The sequence below is a fragment of the Eleginops maclovinus genome, chromosome 4, assembly GCF_036324505.1.
Source record: "Eleginops maclovinus isolate JMC-PN-2008 ecotype Puerto Natales chromosome 4, JC_Emac_rtc_rv5, whole genome shotgun sequence".
NCBI classification, from domain to species: Eukaryota; Metazoa; Chordata; class Actinopteri; order Perciformes; family Eleginopidae; genus Eleginops; species Eleginops maclovinus.
In genome coordinates this window covers 19,119,336-19,134,395 of record NC_086352.1, presented here as the reverse complement: position 1 = coordinate 19,134,395, position 15,060 = coordinate 19,119,336, and the positions used below count along the sequence as shown (strand labels likewise).

The 15,060-nt window shown below is 41.1% G+C and overlaps 1 protein-coding gene across 1 annotated transcript in view; it reads left to right on the top strand.

Annotated features, from left to right (window-relative positions):
• Positions 1 to 11,385, top strand: part of igdcc3 (immunoglobulin superfamily, DCC subclass, member 3) — a 49,261-nt gene extending 37,876 nt beyond the window's left edge. The window contains exons 7-14 of the mRNA XM_063882159.1: positions 260 to 425; positions 7,608 to 7,855; positions 9,063 to 9,227; positions 9,488 to 9,676; positions 10,022 to 10,126; positions 10,272 to 10,407; positions 10,558 to 10,753; positions 11,260 to 11,385. Of these exons, the coding sequence (XP_063738229.1) occupies positions 260 to 425; positions 7,608 to 7,855; positions 9,063 to 9,227; positions 9,488 to 9,676; positions 10,022 to 10,126; positions 10,272 to 10,407; positions 10,558 to 10,753; positions 11,260 to 11,385 (1,331 nt within the window). The remainder of the gene's footprint in view (positions 1 to 259; positions 426 to 7,607; positions 7,856 to 9,062; positions 9,228 to 9,487; positions 9,677 to 10,021; positions 10,127 to 10,271; positions 10,408 to 10,557; positions 10,754 to 11,259) is intronic.
• Positions 11,386 to 15,060: the final 3,675 nt, after the last annotated feature.

The window sequence follows — 15,060 nt, the reverse complement described above, 5'->3', positions numbered from 1 at the left end:
CAGCGCTTCTTTATTATAATTGACAGCTGCCTTCCGACAGTGTGGGCTGTCCTATTTCTCCTGTCATTCAAGCTCTGTCTTGCCTTTTTCTCTCTGTCTTCTTCATAATTATAATCATACTCCTTGCTTTGTTTTCCTCCTCTCTCTTTCCTTTCTGACAATTTATGTGACAATTTTGCACCCCTGGACCCTGCTAAAATCAACCTCTTTCTTTCTCTGGCACTGATTATTCTGACTCCCTTTCTCCTTTCTCTTTCAGCTCCAGCAAAGTTCGTTCAAGCTCCCCAGTCCCTCGCCCGGCCTGTCGGCACCACTGCCATCTTCACCTGCCAGGCACAGGGTGATCCTGAGCCCCAGCTTACCTGGCTGAAGAACGGGCAGATCCTGGAGCCCGGGGGACATGTCAAACTCAGGAACAACAACAGGTGAGGACAAACATTTAATTTATCATATAGGAATTCTCTCTGATAGTTCTGGGTTCAGAAAAAAATAACAAACAAAACTAGAGCTCTGCTTTAAATATACATCTGGTGACGCTTCTCTCTTTTGGCTTTTGTTGACTGTTTTTTTTTAGCACTGTGATTTTGATTAAAAAAGGAGATGCCTGCCTTTTTATAGTAAAGTTGGCTTCATTTTTTCTAAGTCTTTAGCAGTGCTAACATGTGATATACCAATGTATTGCTCAAATTTATATTCTACATGTATATATATTTACAACACAATGGATACTTCTGTCATTGATGTGAAATAAATAATCCACTTGCATGTTGCAGCCTTATTAAGCTCTTTATAAAGGGTGACTTATTAGAAAGTGGTTCAGTGATTTTATTATAATTTGAATCTGAAAAAAGAGCCATGATATGAGCCACCACATAATACGAGCTGTCATTAACACGGCCCCGATTCCCCTCTCAACCATGACGACAAACTTGGACCGAGCTCACAGAAGTAACATGGGTGTCAGTATTAATCACAACTGCCTTGATCTGATCATTGGCTTCATCACATTTTCAATTTATCTGCGTAACTGTTGCCTCTATCACGGCAGCTGCTGGAATACACGCTTGCCAAGACACGAGCCTCAATTTATTTGTGCCTTTGTATGCGAGCAGCGTATTGACTGGATGTTGGAGGCTTTCCCATGGCAGTCCCCAGGAATGTCGTGAGGAGGAGGACCCCAAGACAGGCTCTGCTAGTTATCATTCCCAGCACCTCACACTGTAAAACCTGCATTTGGTGTGTTACAGTACTGTAGGTGGACAGGGAGTACTATCTTAGAGATAATAGGAGTTTTAGATGTTGCATGTGAGTTTTACAGAGTGTCCAGCCTGTTGCTAGTTCTTCTGTATGTATGTATCTGTATGTGGTTTTAAACCGTGGCACTCCATCCATTCAGCTCATGGATGCTAAATTTTGCATTTGTGCATTTCTGGATGTGGAAAGTTACATTTCCCCAGTTGACCCTTGCTGCCAACCATCCATGTATTTTGTTATTATTCATAAAAGAGAGATGTGAAGTGAATATATTGAAGTTGCGCCCAAAAAAATCAATATTTGCACTCACGTAGCAGTGAGTGAAGGGAGCGGACACCTCCATCACTCACACACACTGCTCCACTCCCACTTGCCTCCACCAGTCCATATTAGTCAGAGAGATGGAGCGAGGGACTAACAAAGGAGCAAAGAAGAGAGGGGAAGAAATAAATGAAAGGCTGGACTCAGACATCTAAGAAAGAGGAGAAAAATGAACTGGTGGTCAGAAGAGACATGATGAGTTGGCAGGGAAGAGCAAATGAGAAGAGAGGGAGAAAGATAGAGCGAGTTCAGAGAATCACAGTGATTTCCACTTGCCACCATTAGTGTATGCTTCAGACCCGCTATAATGTGGATGTCATGCATCACAGACTCTGCTCTGTGATTGGTTAAGGAGGCAGGTCTCATCTTGAGATATACCATTAGCTAATTATCTCATAAACTCAGCTAGCTGACCAGGAAAAGCAGTCAGCCATTTGGAGAGCAGAGCAGCGTAATGTGCATCTTTTTGTATTGTGTAGCTGAACTGTGAGGACAGGAAAAGGAACACATAGCAGTCTCAGTCGTTATCATGATTTCTATTGTCGTAATAATGTGGTAATAATTGAATGTGAATATTAATCCTATCCAGAGTGTTAACCCTCAAATAAGATAAACCCTCTATTTAGTTTTTGAAAATGTAACAACTTCCTGGATTGCGCTCATTCGCAACTAAAATATACTTGAATCATTGATTTATTTGCAGAATTATTTAAATATTAATGAAATTAGAAAAAAACATATGACTTTTACAAAGTAAAATATTCCTAGTTTATTAGAAATAGAGTAAAAGCCAGAATGAATTCACATGTTGCAAAGCCAGTAGGCTACAGGTGTCCTTTCTTATTTTATTTTTAATGACAAAAGAATAAGAAATGTTTTCAATACATTGGATCTGAATAGAGTCATAGTCATGTGTTATGTTACCAGTGACATTTTTTTCAAACCGAGCCTGGTGGCCTGTGAACAGTTACCAGAATTGTTAAATATAAACATTTCCTTTCTCAGAATATAATTTAGTGGAATTGCACTACATGGGTAACATTTCATGAACAGTACACACATTAGAGGAGAATGGGGTTAAACTACCAACCCCCCTGATTAAATCAAGTCAAATGTATTATTTATTTATCTTTGGAGCCTACATGCTCTCCCTGCGAGCTATATCCATCCGCTCAAGTTAAGCTTACATGAAAAAAAAAAGACCTGTTTTGGAAAAATTACTTGAAGCCAAATACGCTACGTGGTGTGTTTTTTAGTGAAGTAGAGGTCCTGAAAGGAGGGAATTTATGTGGCATAGGGCACAATTTACCTCCTGAACCAAGGCAAAACAGCAGTAATGATATGCAAATTATATTCAACAGCTCTGGGCAGCACAACAATTCTGTTCTTATCTATAGATAGATATATATACATACTCTATCGGATACGGGAAGCTTGCATATATTGAGTGCAGCGTACCTACCAGAAATATTTTAATTAGTGCTTTTGTGTGTATGTGTGCTTTTGTGTGTGCGCACACACACACACACACACACACACACACACACACACACACAAAAGCACACATACACTAAGGTTTCTCCCCTAAGCCATCTCTCATGACGCTGACCTTCAAAAGCAAATCGGACAAGGGGAAGGGGAATCGATTGTACATTTCATTCACACACATGCATGCACACACATTAATCAAAAAGCAAGTGAGCCCTGTATGTGCACAAATAGCCCTGTGGTGCATGCCATCATTCGTTTTGTGCACACGCATAATCAAACATGAAAATTCACAAACGTGTTGCACCATCTAGCCTTGTCCACACGCACTCTTTAACCACACAAGGAAGACACAGCAACGTATAAGGCTGCATAAGATGCGATGATGTCAGAGAAAAGCCGATAAGCTGCTTCTGTACACAGAACATTATTGGGCCTTGTTCGCCAGGCTCCTGTGAAACATCCTATTGTAGCTTTTAGAAGCTTCTGTGAGAGCTGTTACTAATTATGTACTATATAAGGACTCACTATAAAGCCTCTAAAGCTAACACGTGTTATAATCCAGCACCTACAAGCTCTGATCTCACATCAGACAGTGAAATAATCGTGAGGTTGAAATCCAATCTGTGTTTTTCAAAGTGATACTGTACTGATGACGAACATTTAGTTCTTTCTTGTGGCGAATGAAGATTTAGAGGGAAGATCCCATAAAGATTTTATCAGTTTACTCTCTTTCTGCAAATCATTAAGAATACATAGGATCCTTTTTTACACTGGTGTAGAGAGAGTTAAAGTTGTGTAGTAAAGGAAAGAACATGCTTCAAGTGTGTGTGAGCATCGTGGTGTGTTTTATAATTAATGGCCAACATCTGAGGGAACAGCCTGCACACAAACCTGGACATTTCGTTGCAGAATCCTTTCAAAGGGCTTTCTTTTTTTCCCTTTTTCTTCTCTTTCTTTCACCCAGACCTGCCTTTCTTGTTTGCGGCCCCTCTCTGTACCCCATATCCCCCTTTCCTGCCCCCATTACAGAGAGCTGGGGCCTGGGCATTGGCCTTGAACTCTGACCCCGTCTGTAATCAGTCATATCCCTGGGCCCTTCCCTCCTCTCAGGCCAGAGACAGCTCATCACTCCTCCCCTCCCCCTTTCCCACCTCTTCCTCCTGTTCTCTCTTTGTCCCCCTAGTTTTCTCCCCCTCTCCCTCTTGCTGAATCCACAATGGCCACGCTGGCTTTTGATGGGGTGCTGCTCAGAGACAACAGAGAGTAAACACAGCAGAACAACAGGCCCAAGGCCCCTCTGTCAGCCACTCCCCTAGCCCACGGCCTTATCCATCAATCTGTGAAGTGACCTTGAACTGATGAGTAAATGATGGTGTCAACCTGTCAGGATAGGACAGCTTGGCTCTGGAGATCATGTAAGACAAGCAAAGAACCCAAATGTAGGCCATATACCTCCCAAACCTCTTCTTCTGTCTCACTCCCATTCTCACTCATTGTATGAGTGAGAATTCAACGAAATTGCAATGTAACCTAAAACAAATTTGGTGGCCTTGCTCCTTGACATACCTCCTTTTCTTTGTCTAATTCAACAAAATTGCAATGTAACCTAAAACAAATATTTTTAAACATCAGGGATTCAAAAGGTATTTTCTGTTTGACGCTATTATCCTTTGCCAAGTTGTTTGTAGAGTCTGAAAAACACCACCACCATAACAACTTTAAATTAAGTCTTAGCCAAAGAAAACCCCACTATTGATCCCAAATCTTAATTAATTTATAAGGGATATGTAAACAATCTAATTTATAAAAGTTTAAATATGTATCTATGAATTACTTTTCTGTCTCTTAGTCATGTATTTATGATGCTCTAAATGTTGAAACCACTAAAGCTTTTATGTCTTGGAATTTGGAAAGGAAGTTTGGACATCCGGTGTGATATTTCATAACCTAAACGTCAGCAGGATCAGACTGCGTATATTTGGCAATCCATGTATACATGTGTCTGTGTGTTCTTGTATGTGAGTGAGCACACATGCCGGCTGCTACTGAACTTTCTGAAATACGCAACGTCTTGTGAAAATTCCCTGCATTCCCCTCACACACCCATGAGGCCCGTCCAGGCCCAGTGGCATCAGGGCAAGTGCGTCCCTGGGGGCCTCTTTGCTCAACTGCGGCGTCTGGTCAGGGCTGCCTGTCTGCAAACACTCCATCCATCGCTGATATGAAAGGCTGTCAGAAATGTGATGGTTGAGTAGCGAGCTGAGGCTGGCGACTGCTGCCACCTCAGGGGTCAGAGGTGAGATTGGCTCAGAGTGGGTGAAACACAGAGGGCCTCTCTGACCTGATAATTGTCCAGATTGAATCCACCTGGCAGAGCGGGGAGAATAATCACTCTCTCACCTCGCAGCGTATTCTGACCCAGATTAGAGACGTATAGTAATTGTATCCCAGCAAGCACATCAATTTTGAAAGTGAATGGAACGATTCACTTCTCAATCCTGCCCGCTGACCTGGCAGAGCACTCCTTCGTCCTTACAAATCCATCCTCGCTAACCACTCTGAGCCTGGTTGGACTTCAGTGCTGTGTGTCAACAGCTGAAATGCCAATTTCCTCATGTCCAATTACACAGGTCCAGAAGGTGGCTGGTGACAGACCCCATGCACCGCACACGGCTGATATGTAGTTCTTTCAATAAATGCCATGCTTTTCCTCACGGGATCAACCTGGCATTTCTTTATACATTTTAATTCAATACAACGAGGATGCTACCTGTCCGTCAAAGAAAGATTACAATCTGTTCAACAGGTTTTTAGAAATTGCGAGTGACAGATTAGGCGTGATGCTGCAGGGTATGTTGAACTCCTTTGGCATTCACTCCTACTGTTTCAACTTAAAGCACAGCATGAGAACCAGGAGCCAGGGGTTTTCCTCCCCTCAATTGAAAGACGCTTCTGATCTCTTAAAATGCCATAACCAAGGTATTTTAAAGCAGAGAAAATGGACAAAGCCACAACTCAAGCCCTTCAACATTGCCAAGGTATTCATTATGTGCGCATTTTCACTTTTCTGCCGCACGTGTTGCACAGTAAATAAAGCAGAAATGGCTTTAGTATGAAAATCTCATGCAGAATTGTTTTGTGCCACAGGGTCTCATTTCCATAGTATGTTAAATGTTTTATTTTGCGTTTTGCCTTAGGACAAATAAAAAGAGAGGAATTATTTATTCTCGCCTAATAACACCTACTCAACACACACACACACACACACACACACACACACACACACACACACACACACACACACACACACACACACACACACACACACACACACACACACACACACACACACACACACACACACACACACACACACACACACACACATACACAAGGCTTATATTTCTCCTACAACAGGAGACAGGACAGGTGGGAGGGAGGGAGGGAAGAAGCAGAGGTACAGTAGAAAGACAAAGAGCAGAGCAGTGGAGTGCCGGGTGGAAGAAAGGGAATATAGACTGAAGGCATTGAGCGTGGGAGGATGTGTATGAGTGTATATAGGTATGAGTGATGAGGTGAGTACATATGTGTGGATGGACAGATGAAAGGTTTCACTGATGTAGGCAAATTACATTTTTGAAATACTGAAATAGATTGATCTACTCTGTGAGTTCGAGTCGAAGACGAATCAGTTTGAAAGTACGCGCTCTGCATGAGTTGCATCTTCTGTATGTACTGCTGTTGTCTGAAGTGTGTGATGTGATGTGTGGCTCTAACTGTAACATGCTGTCACATTCATCTTCTTTGCTCTGTGCAGTCCTTATCTGAGGTGTGAAGTGCATTTATTCAGTCATGTAATTTATTTCCGGGAGACCAGTCATTAGTTACCTCTCAAGACATAACACTATACAGTAAAATGTGATGCTCTACTAGAAGAAGATATAATGAGTACTTTTTAAAAACTTTTTATTAAAAGAATATTATAAAAACTTGTAAAAACCGACATTAATTTATTTTTAAACAAAAAGGTAAAAATGGGATTTTCTTTTCACAATGTCTTTTATACACCATATCCAACAGTTCATTAACAGTTTACCTTCACATTTTGCACAAAAATAAGGTCAACAAGATATCTAGGTTTCAAATTTCTTATTAGCCTTTTTCACAAAACTAAAACTACCAACTCTTATCACACATATCATACGTAAATGATTCTGCAAGGTTGGATGTCATTTCCCTATTTTGACGATTGTGTATTTTGGATATGTATTAGCAGATATTTCTCCAGATGCAGACTAAAGACAAACAAAACAATTGTAGTTATGGAACAACTCTGGTACATGATATCAAAAAAAAAACAAGATTCATTTTAAGTAACTATTAACCATATTTTATCATTTACTTTTTGGGGTTTGGACATTCACCATCAACTCTCGTGTTTCATATTGTTGTCAGAGATAACTTAACTTCCCCGTTTTTCTTTTTTATTTCTCACTTTGATTCTTTCCTGTTCCCTCTCTTCTGTCCTGCTCTTCTCACAGCACACTGACAATTTATGGTATCAGCCAGGACGACGAGGCTATCTACCAGTGTATCGCTGAGAACAGCGCCGGCTCCACACAGGCCAGTGCTCGCCTTACGGTGCTCTGGGCAGACGGACTGCCTGGTGTGCCCTCCCAGGTGCAGGCCGAGGCCCTCTCCCCCACAAATATCCAGGTGTCCTGGAGAGAGCCCAAACAAAACACGCAGGACATCATCGGTTATGTGCTGCACATCCGCAAGACTTCAGGTAAGTCTGCACTGAAGCTCAAACTGGCTATATGCAATAAATAATAATTCACCTTAACATATGATGATGTGAAAAAACCCTTATACTGAAGTGATGTTGATAGACAGCACTGACATTGACAGTGAGTGGCCTGTGTCTAAGGAAACAATTGGTGAGCACGATTTGCACACAATTTACAAATGATGCCAGCATTCCTTTTTCATAAATGACTGTCACTCTCATCTCGCATGCTAAGTTAGCTGTTTGTTATGATTAATTAAAGGTGTCCAAATGAACACACAAGGAAGTGATATCCTGTTTCAAGTTGCAATTTTGTGTTAGAAAATCTGAAAAGGACCCAGAAAGAAACAAGCCAACAGCCCCATAAACACTCTCAATTACTGAACTAACAAATTAACTGAATTAACAGAAACTCCCAATGCGGTTAAACTACATTCATTTCACTTCTATCCAATGCCAACTTACAGTGGCAGTGGAAAATCATATACTCTAATAAATAACTAAAAGTATGTTCATTGCATCAGTACAATTCCCTACACTCCACTATATAGATGGGAAATAATGTTTAAAAGCAAAATGTAATATATTTTTGCCTTGGGATTCATGAGTGTATTGCAATGATGCTCTCTGTGTGTGTACATGCTGTACATGTGCATGCCTGTGTTTACACACATGCAGTATGTTTGTTACAGCTTTGGGCAAGCATGTGTGTGTTGTGTGTATTTGTGTGGGGTGACGGTCTCGTTGCGCCAGCTGCTGTACTCCTCAAAAGTTTCATCAGATGGGTAATTAAAGGCCCTGGGGGCCAACCAATAGGATCTGCTGTAATTACCCTTCCAAGATGGTATGGCCCAATGGTTTGAGAGCTGGATGTAGATAGTGGTTATGGTTGGTTGTCTCTGGATTGAGAGCAACAAAATGCTTTAACACAGCCTTTGTAACTCCCCCTTTTGCCCCCTCAATTTCCTCTCTCCACCCCTGCAATTCAGCCAACCGTCATCATTCAGGCTCCCAGGGCCAAACTAGATTAGCTATTACCTAACGGAGCTGCTCTGATAAAACCAGCGAAATGGGCAATAACCATAAAATCATGACAGAAACAGATTGTTTTTATTGTTTCCTCTCTTGATCCCATTTCCACCACTTTAACGCCTTCTCCTGCTTTCTTTTCCTATTTATGTGTTTTCAACCCATCCTCTTCCTTCAGACCCCTCAGAGATGGAGTATGAGGAGGCCGTCAGTAAAGCGACACTGCAGCAGATCATCCGTGACCTGGAGCCCTCCACCAGTTACTCTTTCTACGTCAAGGCCTACACATCCCATGGGGCCAGCAAACCATCGGACAGTGTCAGGGAGACCACTCACGGGGAGGGTGAGCTTGAGGAAGAAGAACACATACACACAGCATATCTTCCACCAATTATTAAGATGCTTGGAGGTTTGCAATATAGATTTATATAGAAGTGTTTGCTGTGAGTGAAAGAAATGAAAGGTTTGAGCTTTAAATTGCAGTGAACATGCCTTAACTGTAATTTTATTGCACACGAGGAGTCGCTGTTCACACTACAAAATAAAAGCTTCTACCATCATATTGTTGCACCATTTTGATTGAGGGTCTGTGTTGTGTTGCAGTGCCAGCGCCCCCTACTCTCTTCACCAAGGTGGTGAACAGCAGTGTTGTACAAGCGTCGTGGGAACCTTCCTCCAAGATGGGCCAACACCAGGGCTACAGACTGTACTACAGAAGAGCCCACACTACGCTGTTCACTGGCCCCATCCTCTTCCCCCGCAACGTCACACAGTACAACATCACTCAGCTGGGTAACATGTGTAGCTCGTTAGGACTACAACCTGTTGTATCATTACACACATTATTTTACTTTTTAATCAACCGACTGACCTCTATCTATAATCTTTATGTTAAGTTACTTAAAAACAAATATTTGATAATGTGATCTGGGTGTATAAACAAGCAGCTCACGATATCTCCGTTGAACTGTGCTGAAGATTAAACTAGGAGGACTTATGAAGCCTCCTGCTTTTTATTTCAACAAGGAAAATGTCAGCACTCACCTTTTTACTTCTCAAAATGTTTAGCCTGGCTTAAAAGACATGCTTTACTCATCGTCTGAACATCCCCTTTTTTTGTCTTTTCTTTGTGTGCAGATCCTTCTCTGGTGTATGAGATAAAGCTGTTTGCATACAATCAACACGGAGATGGCAACGCCACCATCCGATTTGTTTCTCTTAGAGAGGCGTTGGAGAAATCCGGTAATTGTGTGACACATTCTTATGTATCTACACACTGTCCCACATCCCATCCAGTGCATGCGATTTTATTTGACCTCCCCGACGTAGCTTTGTTTACACAGACTTTAGTGGTTGTTTGACTGTGAGGTGTGCTGTGTCTCCTCAGTGTTGGATGCCCCATGCGACTGTGTGAAAGATGAACAGAGCAAAACATCCACCACAGGCATCATAATCGGCATACACATCGGAGTCACATGCATCATCTTCTGTGTGCTTTTCCTCGTCTTCAGCTACCGCGGCAGGTCAGTACAAACATCACGTGTAAACCCCCAAACAGCAACAACAGTAGCAACTCAAATAACTTTCCAACAATTGATGTTTCAGGTTAATGTCTGCCATATCAAGTGTGTATAAATAGCTGAGTTTCGTGTGTGTGTTCATGTAATCCCCAGGTTAATGATGTGTAAGACGGTTCAGGCCACCCCCCAGGCAGGGCACAGCGCTGTGCTGGAGTCCTCCTCCTCCCAGGGGGCCTCTGGACTCAACGGGGCCGCCAGGAGAGAGATGGAGGTCAATGGCAGCGCAGCTGGGAAGAAAGTGGAGCTCGAGAGACTTTTTACTCAACCCACCACACAAGATACATGCACGGTGGGTCCTGATTACGAAAAATGATGTAAACTGAAAGCCTATAATACAATCAAAAGTTTCCATTGTTAACATCCAGCACAGCTTACAGCTTTATTTCCTAATTAAAGTTTGACATTCTGGACTTGCTGTAGTTGTGCACAGTCACAGTTTACCTGTTCAAAGATTATTAACAACCCTCACAGGAACATCCACTTCAACCTAAAGCATTGTGTTTCACCACACTCACTACTTATTGTACTAATTACTTCCAAAACAGTTAGGCTAAACAAAAGGAAGAACACTTGGCATAGGCTGAAGCTACAATGTTTTATACCTTATTGTGTGATAAAAGCACTCTAAAACTAAGTTGAGTTTAGGAATGCTGAGGATAAACAAAGGCTCACAGGCATCCTGGTGGCTGGGAACCTGACATGCTTTCTGTGTAGCTCTACTATCTAAATATAAAGTCCATTGAATGAATTAAATGTGCTCTCTATCTTACTCTGTTTATAATGCATGTGTTTCAGTCTGACTCCTACGTACTGAATGACACCCAGTTGTCTACAATACCGCTGGACGAGTTTGGACTGGAGCGAGAGACGCAGTTCCAGGAGCGTCCTGCAGCCGGAGCGGGTCGGCAGGACCAAGGATGATCACGTACGATGGCCACTCACACGATGCTGTCCACAGTGTCCACTTAAACTCTTCTCTCACTCAGGTTGACAAGTGTTTCCTTTCAAAGTAGTTTTTGCTTTTGTGCAAAGATGTTTTTTATTAGTAAGTTAAGAAGTTCTAGAGGATCTAGGACAGTATATCAGAGTGTTTTCTGCCTGAGCCCTCTTCTGAGGGTTGGCTCTTTCTAGCCAGACAGGCCAGAGAAACACTCTTTATTTTTTACAATTTGGTCTTTTGTTAATTTTCTGGTGTTGGGTAGCACACAGAATAGAGGCCCCAGAATGTCCTTGTTATACAATGATGATTTTATTTTTAAGTTTATAAATATATATATATACATATATATCTTTATCACCTATATGTCAAAGTGGTTATAAGTTATTGGTCTTATCTCTACTTTTCTGTGGATGTCAAAGACTCCTGCTGCCTGCTCTCACTACCAATGATTCCACCTTATCGCTCACAGAAGACCTCAGCCTTCGTCCAGGGACTCGATATATTCTGTCCCAGGACTTTGTTTCAGTGATATCAACATTTTAAATGAGTTCTTGGCCTTCATACAGGCTCTAGACTTGACTGTGTGAACCTTACGATTCAACAAAAACCTACCTCAGCCGGAATGAATGTGTTGCTGGAAGTTTTTGGGGACATGACCTTCCCCTGTGCTCACAAATACGTTACATGCGGAGGAACTGATTGGTTAAACAATTACAAGATCAGGGTCACGTGCCGCACTACCTCAGATGTCAACAATCGTCTCTCTCCTACTGCTTGTTGAAGCAAAACGAACAAAAAACGAGTATCCAACATAAAGCACTTCCAAATGCTGAAGTTAATGTTCTACCTCAAGATAACAATGTTAATGTTGTCGCTGTTGTTGTTGTTGTTTGTCTGTTTATTGCATAATGAAAAACCCTCTTTTCTCTCCCCTCTGAAATCCTTGTTTCCCTCTGTTGATGAATATGGTGTTTGTAGATACAATGTCAGTACCTCATGCTAGTTGACAGACTGATAACACTGTTGTATGAATTACAGTATGTTAGGTATGAATTATGTTGTTCCATTGTGAGCTTCTTTTCTTTTTGTTGAATGAAAAGAGCGTTAGAGATACACTGCATTGCTAATGATATTTTCAGGGCTCTTCACTGCTCATATTACATAATGTTCAATTGGACAACAGGCAAAATAATATAATATGCAGACATCATACGTGTGTCTGAAATTAGCGCTGTGATTGGATTGTGTGGATTTGTTTGAGTTTGTATGCAGATATGTTTTATGGATGGAATGAATGTTTTCATAGGTATATGATTTTTGTCAAACGTAAAGGAATAGTTCTGGCAAATACGCTTATTGCTGACAGACGCATAAAACCACTCTTGTTTCATCCAAGAAGCTACGGCTGCTAGACGATTAGCCTAGCTTAGCACTAGCTTAGCATGTACAGTGAAGCACATCATTTCCCCATAATAATATTTTCACTACTGTTTGGGCACAAATCAAACAAATGAGTATTAACTAGGGCATTACGCAGTGAACACACGGTTCTGTTGCGTTGGCGATTGCTGGTGGGCGTGTCTGTCGCTTGGGGTTAACGCGACCAACAACCAATCACATTAATCTCCCGCCCAATTACGGCCATTCACATGGTTAGAGCAAGGTTTCCCCTCATTCAAGTGTTTATGCTTAGCTATCTTAATTTCTTCCCAGCTCTAGATTCATCCTTAGTGTTCGATGTTAGGAAAAACACATTTTCTTTATCTGTATATATAGCTAAATTAATTTACTTTTTATGGGGGACTATATGTTGGATTTTTTCTTGACTGTGTTCATTAACACAACTATTCATGACATTTAGTGGACAGATGTGAGAGTTGTATTGGTGTTCTCTTACCTGATCAAAAAACGAGTAAGCGTGTTTCTCAAAACTGTTCCTTTGATTTGAATTGGCAGCAGTGTGTGTCTAACCTCATTCTGGATATGTTTTTGCTGCAGTGCTCTTATTATAGTGATGTTATTTTCATGTCACATTATCTGCCTCCTTTTTTAGACAAAGTAGTAGCCCTTCAGACTTATGGTGCCCCGGAGACTGTGCTTGATTATTGTTACTCTCTTCCTCAAAAAACACAACTGCTGCTCAGCCTCCTCCCTCATCTTAACACTGACTGGTTTAAGTGCGTCAGAAATACCATGTCTATAATATCGCTGGATGTTGATGATCACAGATGCACTGTAGCGCACGGTGAGGGTGACTCTTCAATCACAGGGCTTCTCTCCCCGGCTCTCTGTGTCTCTGTGTCGTCACATACTTTACAAGACTTGCTCTGATGCATCATGGTTACCTACCTCAACCCTGTTTTTGGCCTTTCTCTCAGGTCTTAATGAAGGAAAGACACAGAGTATGAACAAAGGATTAGAATAATACACACATACTTATATATAAATGTACATATCTATATTGCAATTGTCGCCACATGCCGGACAGACAAAAAAGGGTAACATACTGTACACAAACACACAGAAGGAGGGAGAACTTTTTCAGGACTTTTATCTCGTGCACTAACTATTAAAAAAACAGTTACATTTCTGGCTTAGTTTCAAGTGATGTGAATGTGTTATTTTCTTACTTTTTTTTTCATATCACAAGCCTTCAAGGTGTTTGACTTTGTATTCTCCGTTGAAAGTTAATCACTGAATAAGAACTGGAAAACGTGGGTGACACTTACAACTCCAACACACAATTCAATTAATTCCTTTCTTGCTCATTAACCTCAGGTTCATTTGTTATTACCTCAACTATACTATATTTATGGTAAAAATATTGGGAATTTCCGACAGGTGCAACATTTTTCACTTAGCAAAAATAAGCTCAGAAGTATCAAAATTTGGCAATGTGTAATTTGTTCTAAGTTTGCAGTGTTGGCCTAAATGCTTCTTTTGCCTCACTTCAGAGAGCTAATATTAAGTTGCACTTTAAATGGCATCAACACCTTTACCTTAATATACCCTTTTAGTGTTAAATCCAAAACGTTGTTTGGTGTATTTCCGTCAGCTGCCTTGGCTAACAGCTAGCTATCTCCGCGTTGCGTTTGTAAAAGATAAAAACTCTTTGCTGTACTGAGAGACAGCCGAGCTAGCAAGGTTAGCATTTGTTGGTTTTCCAGTTTTTCCCATTTTGAAGGTGTTACATAAATGAAGCATAATGAGCAATGAAAATGTAGGAAATTGGAAAATTAAGAATTGACATTCCCTTTGAGATTTGTTTCTGTCCCCACAGAGAATCACCTGCCATCCTTGTATATTTTGAAAACCTGCATTAGACACAGTTTCTATTGTAGTGATCGTCATCGGTACTGTGGTGTTATGCCTTATGAATTTATTTGTCTATGCTGATTTGTTTGCAGATGTTTTCCCTGCATCCATGTATTGTATTTAATTGTACGCTCTGGTGTTAATATTATGTCACAAGTGTTGGAAAAACAATAGTGGTCAAAATAGCAGAACAAATGCTTGAGCCTAAATGTCTCCTGCTTGTATATGTATTACCTACCAACGTGATATTTAATCTCCAGGGCTGCTGCAGCCTTAATCAGTGTATTTACTGTTGAGAGTAATTTCACCGGGGAAACAAGTGGTGTGCTTTTCTTTCTTCC